A 21,732-nucleotide genomic window follows, 5' to 3' on the forward strand; every position below is an offset into this window, starting at 1 on the left:
AATGAAGAACACCAAGGACACAAGGTAATCACGAGCCCGAGAGAGAGAGAGCTACATGAACCAGAGACTACATCATCCTGAGACCAGAAGAGCTAGATGGTGCCCGGCCACAACCAGTGACTGCCCTGACAGGGAACACAACAGAGGACCCCTGAGGGAGCAGGAGAACAGTAGGATGCAGAACCCAAATTCTCATAAAAAGACCAGACTTAATGTCTGACTGAGACTAGAAAGACCCCAGTGGTCATGGCCCCAAAGCCTTTTGTTGGCCCAGGATAGGAACCATTCCCGAAGCCAACTCTTCAGGCATGGATTGGACTGGACAAGGGGTTGGAGAGGGATGCTGGTAAGGAGCGAGCTTCTTGGGTCAGGTGGACACTTGAGACTATATTGGCATCTCCTGCCTGGAGGGGAGATGGGAGGGTAGAGGGGCTTAGAAGCTGGCAAAATGGATACGAAAAGAGAGTGGAAGGAGGGAGAGGGCTATCTTATTGGGGGGAGAGTAATTGGGAGTATGTAGCAAGGTATATATAAGTTTTTATGTGAGAGGCTGACTTGATTTGTAAACTTTCACTTAAAGCACAATAAAAATTATATAAAAAAAAAAAATCACTCCTGAGGTTCACCCTTCAGCCAAAGATTAGACAGGTCTATCAAACAAACCACTTCACCACCAGGGCTCTGTAAACATTTACTAGCACACCTGGGCTATGTACTATCCACCAGCCACTCCTTGGAAGCCCCATGGGGCAGTTCTACTCTGTCCTATGGGGTAGCTATGAGTCAGAATTGATTCAGTGGTAATGAGTTTTTTGGTTTATAAAACAAACAATAACACATGTGGTTCAACCATGTATACGAGACTAAATGGGCACACCAGCCCAGGGGCAAGAACGAGAAGGCAGGTGGGGACAGGAAAGCTGGTTGAATGGACATGAGGGACCCGAGATTGAGAAGGGGAGAGTGTTGACACGTTGCAGGGTTGGCAACCAACATCACAAAACAATATGTGTATCGATTGTTTAATGAGAAACTAATATGCTTTGTAAACTTTCACCTAAAGCACAATTAACAAAAAAAAAAAAAAGATCGTCAGGAGGATTAAATGAAAGTACATGGAAGGTGCTTAACAAATGTTAGATTCCCTTCTTTTTCACTAATTAAAACAGAAAAAAAAATGCTATACCCAGAGAAGTCTACACTGGTCAGACATAGAGCCTGAGTCAGCTATCCTGGGTCTGGCTCTCTTATCTGCTAGTCTAACCACATGCCTGGAGGGGGACAGTCAAGCCAAGAAGAGTGAGTACTAACACTCCCGAGAACACTTGGGTTGCTGAAGGAGTTAAGATGCCTCTTCCCAAATCCTGGCCCTCCCCATCCTTACATCTGCCCTTGTGGGTTTAATGAGAAATTCAGGCGCCTCCTAAGAGACTGTGCAAATAACTTCTGGGACGCCACTAACTCATACAGCAGAAGGAGACCCAGAGCTGCCAGTGCTTCAGGAAAGATAAGTGAGTGGAAAGAAAGTGGCTCCTATAGCGTCAGGCAGACAGAAGAATTTTGTGCGGTGAGTATGAGCTCCGCCTTTGCAGCAGAGCTGAAAAAACCAGGATCCCAGCTCCTCAGCCCCTGTCTTCACAATATTTGATTAGGAATTTGGGGGCGGGACCCTGGCCTGGCATAGACACGCACACTCTCAGTAGACATACTCACTCTCTCTCTCTTTTTCTCTCTCTCTCTCTCACAAGCTCTCCAACCCAACAAGGCCAGACAGAGGAACGTGGTCACTCTCTGAAAGGTTCAACTTGAGGTAAGTTAGTCATTTTGCTTCAGTTTTTATTCTTTGTGCTTTCATAAAGGAAGGGCTAGAGAATGGGGAGGGGGGCAGGCAAGGAGAAGTCATTTGTCATCCTCCACATCTGGCCAATGATCCAAGGGTGCTGGAAAGGGGCAAAGGCAGAGGGAGAAGGGAGGAGCTCCAGATTTTACCTTTCTCTACAGTTCTTTTGTGGTTGTTGGAAGGAACCCCCGGTTCTCAAGTATGAAAAAGTGAAGGACCAGATATTTAGTGAAGCCAAGCTCTCCGTTACTGCTCATAACCCCCACCATTCTAACTCTGAGCATCCAGGCAGTCTCTCCTGTAAAGGGGTTGTGGTACCTAAACGACATTATTGTTTTGGGTTTTGTGTGTGTGTGTGTGTGTGTGTGTGTGTTTTGCTGGAGTGAGGGGGAGTGAACAAAGAGGAATGTTGAGAATTGGCCATGTCCAGAGAGCTGTGAATTGAAGTAGGGTTCAATCCAGGTTAGAAGATGGCCTCTTGTTTGACCTCCTCAGCCCTGAGAGGAAGGAGAGATCTCTCTAGAATGGAGAAATGAAAGAAAAGCAGTAGGTCCTGAGTAAGGTCCCCCCAACTCATAGAGTGTCAGTCCATCCAAGAAACTTTCTACCTTACAAAACTCTGAACACAGGAGGGTCTCAGCATTGAGGAAGAAGTTCTAAGAGTGTATAGTCCTACAGTGCATTGCTAAGGGATGGGGGTGGGGTAAGGACAGGCATAAGCCCCCCACTGAACCCTTTCAGCAGGCATGGCTCCTGAGGAAAAGTCACAGTGGGCAGGGTACCCAGGCCCTTGGAAAGCTGTGTCTTAAAGAGGAAGGTGGCTCTTGTCTGCCAAGGTGCCCAGTCTGGAAGAAGGAGAAATGGACACAGAGGCTCACTGTGCCAGGCCTCCAGACAACCACCTTGGTCCTGCAGCAGCCCAGGCTCTGCATGGAAAAATGCGCAGTTGGCATGTCTGTCTTCTCTCCTGGCCAGAACCAGGGGCCAGCCAGCATGCCCAGGGAGTGGGCAGTTGGGTCTGCTTCTCAGCAGCACTATGGGCTCTTTGTCTGAGGCCCAAGGCTGCCTGAGGATGAGCCAGAGTGCCTGCTTCTCTGCAGCCCAGGGGCTGATGGGATGAAGCTGGTCTAAGGGAGCTGCTTTCAGAAGAAAGAGAGGCCTGGGAGGAATGGTGGCCAGAAGGTGACTAAGTTCAGTGTCATAGTTGGGACCCTTCCCATCAGTTCATCGATTTGATGTTGGATTTTATACTTCTTTCTTTCTCTTGTCCAGAGTTGTCAACCCTAGCAAGGCCCAACAGCAGCACATGGGGTATAGGTGACTTCCAGGACCAAGAGAGTTTTGAGGTTTCTCTGTTCAAGGATAACACTCCCACCTCTGGGAGGTGCCCACTGCCCACAGCGGCCAAGCAGTGCCTTGGCTGTAGGGAATCGGGGTAGGGTACCCAGGCCTGACATGCCACCCCTGGTCCTTCTGCTTCCAGACTTTCAGTCTCTCTCACAAATGACACCAAACCCCGCATTGCTCTTCAAGTCTGTCCTTTCTCATCTCACTAGCATAGCAAGCTCAAAGGCAACAGACTCCCCAGCAATGTGTGGGGGGGGGGGCCTACATATGGAGCCTGGAAATCCAGGTGTCCTCGGGAGCAGGTAGCTTGCAATGAGAGAGAAGATGCCAGAATCCCACCCCAAGCCACTTTCCTTCAGGTATACACCAGAGTCTCCAATCCTGCTCCATATTTTGGTGTTCCTCATTCACTTCTCTTGGCCTGTGTGGCTCTTGTATAATGTCTAAGGTGGAGCAAAGGGAGGGCTAGCACTTTCCTAGACACCACAAAAGATGGAGAAATGGACTAATTCACACTCCATGCACTCAGCACTTGCTCCAGAAGACAAGTGCCATGCCTGGGTGCCAGTGTCTCCAGTCTATAGGTGATATGTAACTTATAGGAATTCCCTGAAACAGCCAAGGTACACATGTAGCCACAAACTGCTAATCAGATTTTTTTTTACCAAGCCAGCTCTTATAGACAATGGCACTTGAAGGGTACCCCAAGCCCTGTGGTGGCTGCAAAGTGACCACACACCCCCTCCAAAGACTGAAAACCAAAAAGCCCCCAAGCTGCACAAGAGACCAAAAGATCTCCCAGAGATAGTTCAGATTGGCCTTGAAGTCTCAAGCCACTCTTGAAAGCTGCCAGAGTTATGGAAAGAGCCAGAGGGCTTTTCCCTTGGACTGTTGAAAATATTCCTTCCCTGGGGAGTTCAACTGGATTTGAATTCAGGCCTAACGAGCACTCCCTACCTTCACCATCCCAGGGATTGTTGTGGGCTTTCCAGCTGCCCCGATAGGACCTCTGGGTTCCTAGAGGCTCCTAAAGACCTGCCCCTCCACCATTCAAGTTCTTTCTGTCTAAGACTGTTTCTGTGACTCTACAACCAGTGGAAAATGCACTGGGCACCTGGCTAACTCCAGGTAGCCAAGGTCCAGCTGGACCACACATGCAGAACCAACACTAGGAGGAGGCACCAAACAAGGGGGAGGTAAGGCTTCTGCTCTCAGGTGCTTGAGGCGGAGGTCAGATCTGTTCAGCTCACAGCCTCGGCTGCTCTGCTGCACGGCCTCCCTACAGTCTCACTCATGCCTGCTTGCTCTGTTCTCTCTCCCTTCTCGCAGAGAGACGAAATGCAGTGGGCCTCCCTCCTGCTGCTGGCAGGGCTCTGCTCTCTCTCCAGGGCCCAGTATGATGAAGATATCCCCTGGTGGCTCCACTACGTCCGCAGCCAGCAGCCCTCCTACTACGACCCCTATGACCCTTACCCTTACGGGCCCTACGAGCCTTATCCCTATGGGGTGGAGGAAGGTCCAGCCTATGCCTACGGCTCTCCACCCCCACCAGAGCCCCGCGACTGCCCCCAGGAGTGCGACTGCCCACCCAACTTCCCCACAGCTATGTACTGTGACAACCGCAACCTCAAATACCTGCCCTTCGTCCCCTCCCGCATGAAGTACGTCTACTTTCAGAATAACCAGATCTCCTCCATCCAGGAAGGTGTCTTTGACAATGCTACTGGGCTGCTCTGGATTGCTCTCCATGGCAATCAGATCACCAGTGATAAAGTGGGGAAGAAGGTCTTTTCCAAGCTGAGGCATTTGGAGAGGCTGTACATGGACCACAACAACCTGACCCGGATGCCTGGTCCACTGCCTCGATCCCTGAGGGAGCTCCATCTTGACCACAACCAGATCACCCGGGTCCCCAACAATGCTCTGGAGGGGCTGGAGAACCTCACGGCCTTGTACCTCCAACACAACGAGATCCAGGAAGTGAGCAGTGCAATGAAGGGCCTCCGGTCACTGATCTTGCTGGACATGAGTTACAACCACCTTCGAAAGGTGCCGGATGGGCTGCCCTCAGCCCTTGAGCAGCTATACCTGGAGCATAACAACATCAACACCGTCCCTGACAGCTACTTCCGGGGTTCGCCCAAGCTGCTGTATGTGCGGCTGTCTCACAACAGCCTCACCAACAGTGGGCTGGCCTCCAACACCTTCAATGCCAGCAGCATCCTTGAGCTCGACCTCTCCTACAACCAGTTGCAGAAGATCCCCCCAGTCAACACCAACCTGGAGAACCTCTACCTCCAAGGCAACAGGATCAATGGTGAGACCTTGACACAGGGCCGGGGGAGGGGCTGTGTGTTTCATTTGAAAGACCCTGTTCTGGAGCTGTGGTAGTGCAGTGGTTAAGAGCTCGGCTGCCAGCCAAAACATTGGCAGTTCAAATCCACCAGCTGCTCCTTGGAAACCCTATGAGGCAGTTCTACTCAGTCCTATAGGGTCACTATGGGTCAGAATTGACTTGATGGCAATCGGTTTGTTTTTTTTGTTTTTGGTTTTGGTTTGTTGTGAGTGTTAGGAGCCCTGGTGGCACAGTAGTTAAGCGCTCAGCTGCTAACTGAAAGGTTGACAATTTGAACCTACCAACGACTCCATGGGAGAAAGATGTGGCAGTCTGCTTCTGTAAAGATTACTGCCTTGGAAACCCTATGGGGCAGTTCTACTCTGTCCTTCAGAGTTGCTGTGAGTCAGCATTGATTCAGCTGCAATGGGTTTGGGTTTTTTGGTTTGTTTGTCTACTCTGAGTGCTAGTGGCAACACAAAAGAAAGAGAAAACCAAGCCATAAGCCTGCGCTGGAGGTACAAAATAGTACACATTTAAACAGAGGTGCTAAGAACTCAGTGGGGAGCGGGTTGGTATGGGAGAACGCTTCCCAGGAGATGTAAGTTTCAATCTAGGTGTTGAGAGAGAAGTGGGTATGGATTAGAGGAAAACAGGACAAAGCCATTCTGGGAAGGGGAACCACCACAAAGGAACCAGTCATTTACCATGTCACCCAGAGCGGGCAGCCAGGAAAAGTGTGTGTCTGAGAAGAAAGGGTCACATATAGGAGCAGTGGAAGATGCAGTTGGAGAGCTTGGGAGGGGCAGTTCATAAAGTCAGGGATTTAAGTTTAAACTTCCAGGGAGGAAGGTGGGCTGCTGAGAAACCATGGTGTCTGTACTTTGTCACAGACCCAGGAGAGGATGATGTCTGTTTCCACATAGTCCCCTCCTGCCTCAACAGCCCAGCCTTGTGTTGGGGTGTTTATTTATTTTTCAAACATAACAGCTGGGGGAGAAAAGTGTGCAGCCTCTCAGAGCTGACTATGGTACTTGTTCCAGTCAGTTCTCCCTGGAGTCCAAGGAGCCCCTGGTGGCAGGGCAGAGGTCCTCCCGAGGGTAACAGGGGCCTGACCATCACAGAGCCTTGAGGTTGAGGGTACACTGGGCTTTTTCTTTTTCAAGCACTTCCCTGTAAATGCCTGAAGGAAACAAAAGGGCTGCCCCTCTGCCTTGAAGAACTAAAATATTCATTTCTGTTGGAATTAGCCAGTAGCTTCTGAGCTCCCTCTCCTCACAGGGTCCTGTACTCAGAACACACTTACTTTACCCCAGGGCCTCTCATGTCTTTATCCCAGCTGGAAGGTACTGAGCCAGCATTTAACCTCCCTCCTTCTGGCAGCAAAGTCCTCCTCTCTTTGGGGAAAGGAGGACTCATTAATAACCACCGGCAACTGGCTTTGAAGCAGAGCCTGCTGAGAGTGAATAGGGCATCAAAGCCCCAAGAGGGATGGAGTCGACATCCGCTCCCTGTCAATCAGTCAGTTAGCAAGATGTTAGCAAGCTGGACAGCCCTCCCTGAGTGAGAGAGGCACCAACCCCAGAAGACAACCCAGGAGATGATGGGGCGGGCAGTCTGGTCCACCAGTTGGAAGTGCAAGACCCATCAAGTGCATTCTGAGCTGTCTTTATTTAAAGCCTGTCTTTCTTTGGGTCTTCTTAGTTCTGGGATGTTTTTTCTTTCTTCCCTAAGACATCTCTAAGACGCTATGTCCTCAAAGGGTTAGACGTTTATTCACGGCTGCCTATCATCCCACATAGAAGTCACCACTCCACCCGCCCCGCACTCTGATCTCAGGAGGACTGTCACATCAGGAATGTCATAGTGTATTCCGTGCTTCATCCAAGTGTGACCCTGAAATGGGACAGTAGAGAGCAGCTGCCACAGGAGAGGACACACCAGTTACTGCCTCACTGTACAACCAGAGAAACGTGCGGTGGGAACAGCTTCATCTCAGCCTCCTGCCACCTCTCTGCCTCCGTGCAAACCATACTTGTGGGCTCAGACATGAGGTGGTCCATTGCTCCCAAAAGCCCTTCCAAAATAAAATTACTTTAGTAAAGTGTGCTAACGCCTTGAAAGAAAGTTCTCCCTTAAGCCAAACAACCAAAAATGTCCAGTGTCTACCCCACACCTCTCCTTCTGCAATTTAAGCCAAATCCCTTTTATTTAGTTGTCATTTTAGCCTCACTCTGATTCTTCTCTTGAGGCAAAATAGCACCAACTCCTTATTTTTCTTAAACTAGTGAATTAATACACGTGAAGAGTTTGGCCTGGCATGTAATTACATGATAGCTGTTAGTATTATTGGGGAGCTCTGGTGGCACGGTGGTTAAGTGTTCAGCTGCTAGCTGAAAGAAAGGTCAGCAGTTCGAATCCACCAGGCACTCCTTGGAAATCCTGTGGGGCAGTTCTACTCTGTCCTATAGGGTCACGATGAGTCGGAATCGATTCTACAGCAACAGGTTATTAGTATTATTAGTTTTTGTTTTTTTTTTTTTTGTCTCAGTGCCATTTTGAAGTTGACAGACACAGTTTTTTGCATTCCAAAGATGGGGAAAGTGAGACACACAGAAGGCAAGTCTCAAAGTCATCCAGGTGTGTAGTATAAAGCCCTGCTTACAGCATCGAAGGATCTAGAGCTGGGGGGGAGTCCCTGGGCAGGTGGTGCAAATGGTTAATATGCTCAGCTGCCAGTCAAATGGTTGGAGGTTGGAGCCCACCCAGAGATGCCTCAGAAGAAAGGCCTGGTGATCTACTTCCCAAAAAAACAGCTACTGAAAACCCTAGAGAGTACAGCTCTCAGAGTTAACTTGATGACAGCTGGTAGAACCAGGCTTCTCTGGCTGGGAATGATGAGGAATACCTCTCTGCTGTAGACCACCAGCAAAAACTAGAGCTCCCCAAGCTCAGCCCCCACTTCTGGAGCAAATGTGAGGCTGTCTCCCCACACAGTAAGTTAGGGACTTGGGAGAGTGGAGGGGAGATGAAGGTGGGATTGAAGCAACCCTCTGAAGGAGGAGCTAGAAGAACAGGAACCAAGGGGGATGTAGGGGACAAGGCATGGCCTCTCCCTCCCCCTCCCCTCATCTATCAGTGTCTCCCTCAGTTTTTCCAGCCTGGCAACAGCAAGGGAACAACATTACTCGGAATGTTATTCTGAAGCTTTGGGATCCAGTGGAGCAGGGCGGGTACACCAGGAGGAATTTGGAAAGACTTATGTCAGTATTTAATTTGGGCTGGAAAATACTTCTCAGTGCTTCCATGCAGAAGCCCTGTCCTATTCATGGGCATGGGCAAGACAAACGGGGGCTTATGGTGCCCGCATGTGGATAGAATCTATCCACGCTGGGTATCTAACTACCCACAAGGGTACCCTGTGCTCTATATATACACAGTTGAGATCCAGGATTTTAGCAAAGAGCTTCCAGGCTGGGATACAGAATCTATCACTGAACTTCTAGCTGAGTGTCAAATAGAGTTAGAAGCAATATTTAAACTGGGCCACTTCAGTTCTTGTCCCAGATGCCACAGACCCCATCCCTGGCCTCCACTCTGCCCCCAGTCTCCCCACTCAGAAGCCATTTCATCTAGTCCCTGAGACCAGAAAGGAAACATCCGGAGCATTCCACCGCTCTGAATACTCTTCAAAGAATGGTATTTCCCAGTCTTCCCCACTTTTTCCAGTATCTAATTATTCTCTGGGCCTGAACACTCTGTCTTATGTTTGGGTACAAATTAATGTGCTGCAGCTTCACCTCATCTTGTCTTGGTGAGTTCTCAACAGATACTGAAAACAATTGAACTCCTCCTTATTAAATGTTTTATTTTCTGAATAATTAATGCTAATTTTAAGACATTTTTGTATCAGCCTATTTAAGCTCTCCATACTGTTTTCTTTGGAACCTTTATTTTCATACCCATAACCTCCCCCGAGGAGCCCTGGTAGCACAATGGTTAAGTGCTCAGCTGCTAACCAAAAGGTTGGTGGTTTGAACCTATCTCAGAGGCTCCTCAGGAGAAAGACCTGGCAAACTGCTTCCATAAAGATTAAAAAAAAAACTAGGGAATCCAATGCGGCAGCTCTACTCCTTCACATGGGGTCACCATGAGTTGGAAATGACTCGGCAGCACCTAAGAACAACAACCTCCCCGATGGTGAAGCCTGCATGGTCACCCCTAGGAAGAGAATTAGCACAGCCTTGAAGTACAACTCCTGACCACTGGTGCAGGTTGAGGAATGCCTCTGGCGGAATCAAAAGCTAGCCACAGCTCCTGGCTGCCCAAGTGTTAGAGCCGCTAGGGACGGAGACATGTATGATTCCACCCTCAAGACTTGATGAGTAAGTTCTTCCAAACCCACTTTGCTGGGAATTTCAAGGGGAATTTTCCTGAAACCCTCACTTACCACACCGAAGGCACTCTTTAGAGGTTTCAGCAGCTTTGCAATGGTGACTTTTGATGTCCCTGATAGAGTTTTAGCTAAGTTCTTGGTTACTTCCTTAAAGTTACTCATCCAGTAGACTTGAGACAGGGGTGGTTGACTGATTGAAGAGAACAGTTAGTTTGTTTAGCCAGAAGGAGAATAGGATGAATGGCAGCAGAAGGATTTATTCTAAAACCAGAAAGAACCATTGTATTATCTGTTAGGATTGCATGGTTTAAGGAAAAATCTTCAAAAGCGGGAACTTCTTTGGAGATTTAAGGGAGAGGGTAGACAGTAATAGTAAATGCAGGAAGCAGGGGAATTGTTTATTTGATTTTTGAGGTCCAGAGCAGCCCCAGTTGTCTCTGAAATTCCAGTCTCTTTAACCTCAAAGCCTTGCTCACTCCTTTGGCAGCACTCGGCCGAATGAAGACATGCAACCCTCTCAAAGCTCTGGCACTCAAAGACATTTGTCTCTCAGCCCAGGCTTTCTCTCGTTAATTTCCTACCACTTTCTGTATCTGCAAAGTGGCAGGAGATATCCAAGATTTAAGCCCCGCCATTTCCCCGGTCTTCCTTCTCATAACCGCAATTTAGCAAAGCGCCTCGTCTTTGAAAGCAATAAAGTACGCAAAACTGTTCGGGTTGCTCTTTGGCTACCCTCTGCTTCCCCCTGCTGGCCACAGATGGGAAAAGAGCAGGTCCCGGCTGGAAGGACACTCAAGGGCATTCAACCATCTGCAGAGTAACGCACAAGTTGGGCCGCTGGTTAAAATGTGGAGCTGGCGACGCAGGCAGAGCCTCTCGAGAACCTTAGTTCTGCCCCCTCATGGTGCCATTCGGTATGGCTCTAATCTTGGAAAACGCCTGCCCCCGCGAGTTCTACGCTTGCATCAGGGGTATTTATCTAAGCAGCTTCTCAGAGGCCGCAATCTGGGTCCCTGATCTGGGCTTCTCCCCACCCTCCCCGCCCCTCTTGTCTCTACAGAGTTCTCCATCAGCAGCTTCTGTACCGTGGTGGACGTCATGAACTTCTCCAAGCTGCAAGTGCTGCGCCTGGACGGAAACGAGATTCGGCGCAGCGCGGTGCCCGCGGACGCGCCCCTCTGCCTGCGCCTCGCCAGCCTCATTGAGATCTGAGCAGTCCTCGCACTGAGCGCGGCCCGCAGAGCCCCACTGCCCCATTGCATTTGGCTTGATGGTTTGGTTTGGCTTTTGCTGGATGGTCTGGGGTAGACCATGTGACAGAACTCCACAGGCTCCCTCTTTATTCTTCTTCCCTGTAGGCAGGGTTAGTGGGATCGAGGGACAGGCAGCTGTTTGCTGAGGGACACGGGCGGGAGCTCTCTCTTTCCCGGGGCAGACTGGAGGTGGAGGCAGTAACCTCTGGAAGGCCCAACCCCCGAAATCCCACTACCCATAAATTCTTCCCAATGATCCGGTGTCGTGGAACTTTACATGTTGCTTAGGCTGTGGTACATAAGCGTAGTTCGCTAACAATCCCTGACCCTCTCTGTGAGCATCTTGACAACTTTCCCCGCGTGCTGGGCTGGTAGTGCAGCTCCTCCGGGTTCCCTCTCGTTGCTCTTCAGAACATACCTCTTGCCCAGTTGTCTCCGCCTAATCCACTTCGGCCCCTCAACCTTCCTCTGCAGATGCCTGTTCTGTCCTTAGACAGAGGCAGGGGACCTCAGGAATGTGAGCATCCACCCAGAGACCTGTACAAAGAACCCCCACTTTCCCTGAGTTTGGGAGGATACCAACAGTCACCTCTACGCCTCCCTAATCTCGCTCCTTGAAAGCCACTAAATTGAATGTCACCAGCATGATGACAATATTCATGGCCTGATGCAGGAGGAGGCAGCCAACCTTAGGCTTAGATAAATTCATAGAGCTGTATGTACTCTCCCATCAGGGCAGCTCTTTGAAGGTGGATCAGACCTCGAATGAGGAAAGGCAAGCTTTGCTTGTCATCAATATCCATAATGTGGGCAAACACACCTCAGATTGGCTGACCTGAGGAAGCAGCCCAGGAGTTCACACTTGCCAGCACTCGCCCTGCATTCCCAACAACATCCTCAAAGGTGGAGTCCATGTGGTTTCCAAACCATGAACAAGTTAGTTTGACCTCTCCTTTTATCCAAGTAGAAAGCTCCTATCTCCCCAATGGGAGGGACAGGCCCCAATCAGCCCTGGACCTGCCCGCTAGCTTAAAGCACAAGGGTGTGGTTAATCAATATTGAATGATTTGTCCTAAGGCCAGTCACCCAATCTTGCCTGGGCTGGGCATGAAGCCCACGGCTCTCATGTCTCTGAGCTGCACCCCCAGGACTGAAGATGCCTGTTGCTTTATGATTGGAGTGGAGAGTAATTAGTTCTACCATTTCTGAAAGGTAAAGTTGCTCGGAGCCTAACCCACCTGCTTTTTTGGACACTGTTGGGATGGAGCCACCTGGGCAGCCAGGATAAGAGTTGGCCCAAGTCTGATCCCTGCCCAGCTGCCATTATGTCCCTGGTACCATATATGCTTCGGAACAGCTTCCCTGAGAAGGGTGTGGGGGAATCCTTGGACTCTGTTCTTGGCTCCAGACCCCGAAATCACAAAAGCCAAACCAGCTCATTTCAACAAATGAGCTCTAACAGGAGGGCCAAGGCCGTCCTCTGCTTTAGGGCTCTTCAGAAAGCGTCTGCATGTGAACACCATCATGTCCCTATACAGCATCCTTGTTAAGGAAAAGCATGAGTGGTGGCTAACCTGACCAATAAAGGTATCTTACCATTGCATTGCAAGAATGGAGTTATTTCAGGCGGAGCTACCCCTTGCTGCCAAGTCAATTCCAACTCAGAGTGACCCTACAGGACAGAGTGGAACTGCCCCCATAGGTTTCCTAGGCTGTAAATCTTTACATAAGCAGGCTGACACATCTTTTTCCCAAGGAGCAGCTGGTGGGTTCAAACCACCCACCTTTTGGTTAGCAGCCCAGCACTTAACCACCGCGCTACCAGGGCTCCTTAAGGCAAAACTACAGGAGGGTCAAGGAGCCCTGGTGGCACAATGGCTAAACACCCAGCTGCTAACCGAAAGGCGGGTGGTTCAAACCCACCCAGTGGCTCTGTGGGAGAAAGAACTGGCAATTTGCTCCCGTGAAGACGACAGCCTAGAAAACCCTGTGGAGCAGTTCTACTCAGGCACATGGGGTCATTACGAGTCGGAAAATGAACTCGAGAGCACCAAACAACCACACAGCGGGATTACTTTGGGGGAATCTATTTCTGGGGGAATCTATGAGGCCACATGGGCCTCAGACTTAAAGAGCTCTCTTTCTCATTCACTCTGCTCCAGCAGAGGTGGCTAAGGGGTAAAAATAAACAAATAACCGCTATAAAAGCTCTCAAGGGAGCCGGATCACAACCCTTTCCTGATCAGTTAAGCTGACATTTTACAAACTTTGTGCTCTGGAAGTTCTTCTTAAATCTAACTTCAATCCCACTAGTCGCACGTTCCCTTCCATTTGGTCTCCAAGGGATAATAAAGAACAACTGGCTTTTTGTTTGTTTGTTTTTCAGTTATTCTAACATTTTTCTCCCTCAGCCATCCTCCCAGATCAAAAGCAAGCCCACTGCTGTCCAGTGGATTCCAACTCATAGCGACCCCACAGGGTTTGCAAGGTTGTAAATCTCCACGGAAACAGACTGCCACGTCTTTCTCCCGCGCGGGCAGTTAGTTTCCAACAGCCAACATTTCGATTAGCAGTTGATCGCTTTAACCACTGCGCCACCAGGGCTCCTTCAACCATCCTTGTCAAAATTCTGGGATCTGGCTGGTCCTGGGTACTGTTATCTTAACTGCTCCTGCCCCCTAGTGGCAACCGTGGAGAACTGAGGGCTGCCGAGCACAGCAAAGCCCGGCTGGGCCAGGAAGAGGGAAATAAGCCTTCTGCCACCCACCTGCTCTTTCATTCGTCCTCTCAGTGCGCATTTCTTGAAAGCTTTTGCGTGTCAGACTTTGTTCTAGGTGCTTAGCAAGTGTGATATGAATTAGGAGTGCAGATTAGACTTGTGCTTTCGGGACAATCAGCTGTTTTCTAATAGGGAAATGATAATAACTGGCATTTGTTGTGGTTAGGTGCCCTGGAGTTGGTTCCAACTCATAGTGACCCTGTGCACAACAGAAGGAAACTCTGCCCGGTCCTGCTCCATCCTCCCAGTCCTTGCTATGCTTGTACCCATTGTTGCAGCCACTGTGTCTATCCATCTCGTTGAGGGTCTCCCTCTTCTTCGCTGAGCCTCTACTTTACCAAGTATGAGCAACTGACATTTAATGAGCACTAATACATGCCATTAGGATCTCTGGTAGTGCAGTGGTTAAAGTGCTCAGCTGCTAACCAGAAGGTCAGTGGTTCAAACCCACCAGCCTCTCATGGGAGAAAGATGTGGCAGCCTGCTTCCATAATGATCACAGCCTTGGAAACCTTACAGGGCAGTTCTACTTTGTCCTCTAGGGTCATTTTGAGTTGTAATCGACTCGATGGCACACAACAACAACAACACATGCCGAATTCTGTGCCAAGCAAGTTATAAGTGCCACACTCCCTCTTAAAGCAAAGTAAACTAGTCTGGCTGTAGTCTCTGGAGCAGGAGTTAGGCGGGAATGTGAGTGCCTGAGAAGATCAGGAAGAAGCTGTGTCCTCTTCAAGGACGGCATGTAAGCTCCTCTGCCTTGGTGCTGAGCACAGAGGTGCCACACGAAGGAAGTGGAGGTAGGAACACACAGGGAGGGGACTGTTCCAGCTGCAAGTAGGAGTCCTCTGCCTTGCCGTTTTGCTGCCTAGCAGCTCCCGGGAACACTCCAACTGGGACAGAGCAGGGAGAAGAATCTGGAGCCAGGAATCTGCAAGCTTTCCTCTTTCTAAATCCATTGCTTCACAAAGAACTAGCGAGGTTGGACTGTCTCTCAGGCTGGGTTGACTTTTTTTTTAAAAAACCATTTGTTGAGTACTTATTACGTGATAGGAGCTTTACCTACATGACCCATTTAAAATTCCTAACCATTCTATACCATCATCACACCACCAGTTGCCATCGAGTCGATTCCTACTTAAGGCGACCCCATGTGTGTCCGTATGATCTTCAGGGGTTGACTTTTTGGAAGTATATCTCCAGGCACTTCTGAGATGCCTCTGGGTGGATTCAAACAGGCAGCCTTTTAGTTAGTAGCCAAGGGCTTAACCATTTGCACCACCGAGGGACTCCTTCTATGCCATAAAAACCCCAGACAAAACCCACTGTCGTTGAGTTCATTCCAACTCATAATGGCCCTGCAGGACAGAGTAGAACTGCCTAGTATGGTTTCCAAGGCTGTGATCTTTACGGAAGCAGACTGCCTCATCTTTCTCCCTTGGAGTGGCTGATGGGTTCGAACCACTGACCTTTTGTTTAGCAGCCAAGTGCTTAACTGCTGCGCCACCAGGGCTCCTCCACTGTTTCTACTATGCTATCCTGCAGAGCCCTGTGTTGCTAATTTAAGCAAAATTACTGGGGAATGGGGATTTGGTAGGAGATGGGGTGTGGTGAGTGGAGGGAGACCATCTTACCTCCTTTGGGTGGAACCAAATCCATTTTGCAAGGATTCACAGTCCCTTTATGATTCTCCAATTAAAATTCACTCTCAGACAATAAATATTTACTTAGTGCCTCTAAGCAGGCAATGGGGATCCTGCAGAGAATAAAGACAAACTATCCCTGCCCTTGGGGGTTGTCTTAGTTATCCAGTGCTGCTGTAACAGAAATATCACAAGTGAGTGGTTTTAACAAACTGATTTCCTCACAGTTAGGAGTGCCAGCTGTAACGGAAGCCTTCCTCCCTCTGCCGGCTCTGCGGGAAGGTCCTCGTCTCTTGGAGCTTCTGCTCCTGAGCCATCTGCATGTGGCTTGGCGTCTACCTCCCTCCCTCTCTGCTGTTTTGCTGCTTGCTTAATGGCCTTTTGTATCTCAAAAAAGATTGATTTAAGACACATTCTAAACTAATACTGTCTCATTAACCTAACAAGGAAAACCCCCTCCCAAATGGGATTATAACCATAAAAAAAAAAAAAAAACCATAAGGGTTAGGATTTACAACACATACCTTGAAGGACACAACTCAAACCATAACACGGGTTTTACAGTCTAGTTCAGAAATAGACATGGAATAAGACAATCACACCAAAGATCTCATTGTTACAAACCAGAAGAGTGAGAAGGAGACAGGCACAGGTCTCCACAAGGGTTACCAAAGGGGCCTGCCTAGACTGGAGGTTTGGGGAGGGATGCTCTGAGATACGGAGGGGAATGTAGTTGTGTAGATGACAGAAGGGGAGCCGTCCTGTCAGAGACAATAGCGTGTGTAAACGCCCTGGTGCAGGAGGAAGCTCAGAGCTTGGCAGGCACTGAAAGACAGCGAAATGGCCGGAACACAGAAAACGAGGCAGAGTTTCAAGTGATAAGGCCGGAGCAACAGGCAGAGACCCAACCACCTACTGCCTTTTTTCTCTTTTTTTGGTTTACCAAAAAACCAAAACCGTTGCCGTCGAGTCAATTCCAACTCATAGCGACCCTACAGGACAGGGTACAACTGCCCCCGTTGAGTTTCCAAGGAGCATCTGGTGGATTTGAACAGCCATCCTTTTGGTTAACAGCCCTAGACACAAGCACCAAGAAACTTAACTAGGACCATGCCGAACTCCATGCCCAAGGGCCTGCCCTGCGTGCAGTCTCACAGTTCTGTCTTCAAGCCACTAGTAGGCAGCATCTCACCTCGCACCATCAGCGCCTCCTCAGAAACTCTAAGTGGCTTCAGTTGATGCCTGCTCTCTCCCAACCGTCTATAGTCAGCCCAGCCCAACTGGACACCGACCAAAGTCAGGGCACCAGAGGGCATGGTGTGACCAGGGGATCGTCACTCTTGTGCACCGTGGACCTTTCGGCAGTCTGGTCAAGCCTATGGACCTCTCAGAATGTTTTTAAAGATATAAAATAAAATACATAGGATCACGAAGGAAACAAATTACATCACAATACAGTAAGGAAATACTAAAAAGATAAATTTTTATACCTAACATATGTTTCTTTATTAATCCACCAAATAATAAGACCTAGCAGCAGGTCTAATAACTACGGTCATTTTAAAGTATTAGTAGGCATGAATGGCATTTTGAAGTATTTTCAATAACTGTAATGTGATATAAAAATATCTGTGATTCACTTGGTGACAAAGCCTCAGATGCTGCTAATGCTGCCGGGGCTTGTGGTCTATGTTTATAATTGAAGGGATTGTTAAGTTTCGGTTAGATGTATAAAAAATACATTCAAGTTCAGGGACCCTCTGTAAATCAAGCCGTGGAAAGACAGGCAGAACATGGGGTATAAGAGGAAGGCAAGAAGCAAAGGCAAAGCATGGTCCTTTCTGTCTCTGAGCACAGCTCTACCACTCAGTCAGTTTTGACTGGATGCAAGACCCTGAACCAAACAATGTGTCCGCGGTTGGTACAGTTAGTGTATGAAAGAATGAATGTAAAATTCTCCCGACACTTGCCGTGTAGTTTGGTGGAGATAATAACTAACATTTCCTTGCCTTGACCAGTTAAAAAACACTAGTTCATTCAAGAACCAGGGACAGATTAGCTAACCCGTGTGAAATTGTGCGCTACAGATTAGTAAACACAAGTAAGCCTGTGCATACCTTGCTTACTGCAAGCCGGGACATTCCATGCTTACTGGTTATCCACACCTGTTGAGAATCCATGAGGCAGTTTAACGTAAGTGCCAAATGAGGTATATGGAAAAAAGTTATCTTCGTTTTTGGAAAGAGGGAGAATTGATGAGGGCTAAGATGGCCAGCAAGGACTGTAGGAGCAGCTCCCAGTACCCTCTCCCTCAGAGGCCTGGGAAGCTCACCTTTATCAGCCATTCACTTCACCTGTACTCAGGTACAGGGTCCACAGCTGAAGTATGTCACCAAGAGACTCAGAATCTTCTGTAGGTCGCCTCATACTCTCCTGAAAAATTCTCTGCCTCAGACAGGCACATGGAAGCTGGTAGACATGGCACCACCACTAATTGAAACCCTGGGTGACCCAGGTCACCATTGTGTGCCCAGATGGAGTAAACACATTGCTCAATCCATGGCAGCCCAAGTTTCCACAGCAGCAATCCTTTTTGGAAACTAGGCTGTGCCCTAGGGACAGAACCCACATGTGGGGAGAGAAGGACTGACACAATAGACTGAACTTGATCGTGGCAGAAGGAGGGGGGAAACTAGCACTCGAAGGCTGAAGTAGACAAAAGGACAAAAGCAGACCTTGTGAACCATGCTGGGCTCCAACAGGAACTGCAAACACTATGGGTTAAATGAGCTGTGGCCACCTACATATCCAGGTTGCCAGCTACACTCAAAGGAGAAAGGAAGAAATTACAGTTGACCTAGTTCAGGAAATAATAACAGGAAATGGGTCAGAGACTCAAGAAGTGATAAGAAGACCTCCTGAATAAACAAAAGCATTGGAAAGCAGGCAGGGTCAATCTTGAACCCTCCTGAAATCCACCCAAAGCAGAGAACCAGCCACTCAGCCTTGTATTCGGCTCTCAAAATCTCCACGTCTCCTCCACAAGTGTCATATAGAGCCACAGGTCTTGACAGAACAGGGCTCTGGAGACAGGCTGGGAGAATAACCAATGCATGCTATCGGTGCAGGCTCAGTCGCCAGTTCCGGAGGTGGGTCTGAGTCAGACACCAAAGCTAACAATGGCAGTTTGCACAAGAAGGTATAGAGAGAGTTAGTTATTCCAAGGAGGAAGCCAGAAAACCCAGGTCTCAAAGTGGAACCTGATATACGTGGCCAAGGTATCAGGGGAGCCAGTAGCTCCAAGCCCAGGCCTAGACATGAGTCAGGATCAGTGGGGGTAACTTTACAGCAATATGGGAGTGAACCCAGTAGAACGCTGATAACTTTTGTTCAGTGTGGGTGTCAGGTGGTGGTTACAGGCCCATCCTCACATGCGGAGGCTCTCAGCTCACAGACATCTTGAAAGTATGAAAAGTATCTCTTATTGGCCTCAAGAATCACATTTTCTGATCCAAAAATTATAACACTTTTCAATAGATATGCATGTATTTATGGAACCATAAAACAAAATACTTAAAAACATTTCTACTCCAGAAAGGGCACAAATCAATACACCCAAGGACCATTTAGGGTCAGCCCACCAGACAGAGGGAAGGGTTGTGTCAATCAGGGTTCTTAGGTTGCAAGCAACAGAAACTTGAATTTAGCTGGTTTGCTTTTTTAAAGAGGAGGATGAGATGGGGTAGCTCACAGAATCTCTCAGAGGGCTCTGGAACCAGGGTTGAAGGGCATGTAGCCAGAAGCAATGTCCAGGGTCAGGCCCATGAAGACACCACTGGCCCTGGGCACAGGCACTGAAGCTGACATCACCGACGCCATCAATACTGGATAACAAGTGGTTCATGAGAACCGCTGCTGTTCCTGCCTGTGGAATGTGGGTGTAGCTGCCGTCACCGCCCACCCTCACTAGAATGGATTCTGCAAGGTCTCTGCTTTTTTATGCCACTAACTTTCAATTCCAAGTGAAATAGCAGAGCCAAATCATGTGCCAGCGTCCTACCAGTAAGGGAGCCGGGAAAAGCCTGTATGAAGCAATCTCATCGTCAAAAGTAAGAATCACTTCTGCATCCCACTTTGAAATGTGGCGTCTGGGGTCTTAAATGGTAACAAGTGGCCATCTAAGATGCATCAATTGGTCTCAACCCACCTGGAGCAAAGGAGAATGAAGAACACCAAGGTCACACGATAACTATGAGCCCAAGAGACAGAAAGGGCCACATGAACCAGAGACTTACATCATCCTGAGACCAGAAGAACTAGATGGTGCCCGGCCACAATCGATGACTGCCCTGACAGGGAGCACAACAGAGAATCCCTGAGGGAGCAGGAGATCAGTGGGATGCAGAACCCAAATTCTCATAAAAAGACCAGACTTAACGGTCAGACTGAGACTAGAAGAATCCCGGCAGTCATGGCCCCCAAACCTTCTGTTGGCCCAGGACAGGAACCATTCCCGAAGACAACTCATCAGACATGGAAGGGACTGGACAATGGGTTGGAGAGAGATGCTGATGAAGAGTGAGCTACTTGTATCAGGTGGACACTTGAGACTGTGTTGGCATCTCCTGTCTGGAGGGGAGATAGGAGAGTAGAGAGGGTTAGAAACTGGCAAAATTGTCACGAAAGGAGAGACTGGAAGGAGGGAGTGGGCTGACTCATTAGGGGGAGAGTAAGTGGGAGTATGGAGTAAGATGTATATAAGCTTATATGTGACAGACTGACTTGATTTGCAAACTTTCACTTAAAGCACAATAAAAGTTGTTTAAAAAAAATAAAGGTATTAGATGTGGAGAACAAATTTAAAAAAAAAAGTAAGAATCAGGCTCTGTCTCACGTAGTGGGGGATTTCGATAATAAAGGGGCTCAGATGCTGAGCAGCCAAACAAATGGCAGAGTTTCTTTTTGGGATCTGTAGAAGGTGGTTTGTGAGGTGCAGTGATCCCTACACCTGCCGCCATGACAACTCTGTGGAGCTGGGACACCAACAGGGGTATAGGCTGTCCTTGTACAAATCAGAACGTCCATGTTCAAATGCCTCCTTCCTCTTAAGCCAGAATGCCTTCTTTCTGCTGAACGCTAACATTGCTTTGAGTCTGGCTTCAAATCTACAGAGCCCATCTAAAGGAAGCTCCACAAGGCGAACTAAAAGAGCTTCATCTAGGATGTCAAACAGATGTTTCTGGGGATGTAGGAATAAAATACTGGCCAAGCGGTAGAGCCCAGGTACCGTAGTGAACCCAGCAGGTTCTGACCTCTGGTGGATGACACCCTGACAACTGCAAAAATCAGAACTGAAGCCACGCCTGAAGTCCAGCTTTCAGCCAAACATCAGACAGGCCTATAAAACTAACAAGAGCACATGTGAGGAATGTGCTTCTTAATTCAATCAAGTATACGAGATCCAATGGGCAACACCTGCCCAAAAGCAAAGACAAGAAGGCAGAAAGAGGCAAGAAAACTGGACGAATGAACAAACCCAGAGTGGAAAGGGAAAGGGGGAGAGTGCTGACACATTGCAGGATTGCAACCAGTGTCACAAAACAATTTCTGTATAAATTTTTTAAGGAGAAGCTAATTTATGCTGCAAACTGTCACCTAAAGAACAACAAATTAAAAAAAAAAAAAAAACAGTTACTGTGGAATCACTTTCGACTCATAGTGGCCCCATGCTGTTTTGACTACTGTGGCAGTATAACAGGTTCTAAAATAAGGTAGTGTGAGGCCTCCCACTTTGTTCTTCTTTTTCAGTAATGCTTTACTTATCTGGGGCCTCTTCCCTTTCTACAGGAAGTTGGCGATTTGTTTCTCCATCTCATTAAAAATGCCATTGGAATTCGGATCAGGATTGCATTTTATCTGTAGATCCCTTTGGGTAGAATAGACATTTTCACAATGTTGAATCCTCCTATCCATGAGCAAGGTGTATTTTTCCACTTATGTAGGTTTCTTTTGGTTTCTTGCACTAGTGTCTTGTAGTTTTCTTCGTATAGGTCTTTTACATCTCTTGTTAGATTTATTCCTAAGTATTTTATCTTCTTGGGGGCTATTGTAAACGGTATTGATTTGGTGATTTCCACTT

The 21,732-nt window shown here is 48.4% G+C and overlaps 1 protein-coding gene across 1 annotated transcript; it reads left to right on the forward strand.

Moving 5' to 3' along the window:
- The first annotated feature begins 1,307 nt into the window (after positions 1 to 1,307).
- FMOD (fibromodulin) lies at positions 1,308 to 12,774 on the forward strand. Its single transcript, XM_010590227.3, has 4 exons — positions 1,308 to 1,567; positions 1,749 to 1,810; positions 4,517 to 5,504; positions 10,979 to 12,774. The coding sequence occupies exons 3-4, from the start codon at positions 4,526 to 4,528 to the stop codon at positions 11,128 to 11,130; spliced, it is 1,131 nt and encodes a 376-aa protein (XP_010588529.1). The 5' UTR covers positions 1,308 to 1,567; positions 1,749 to 1,810; positions 4,517 to 4,525; the 3' UTR covers positions 11,131 to 12,774.
- The last annotated feature ends 8,958 nt before the right edge of the window (positions 12,775 to 21,732 follow it).

This window comes from Loxodonta africana, chromosome 20, assembly GCF_030014295.1.
Source record: "Loxodonta africana isolate mLoxAfr1 chromosome 20, mLoxAfr1.hap2, whole genome shotgun sequence".
In the NCBI taxonomy this organism is placed as follows: Eukaryota; Metazoa; Chordata; class Mammalia; order Proboscidea; family Elephantidae; genus Loxodonta; species Loxodonta africana.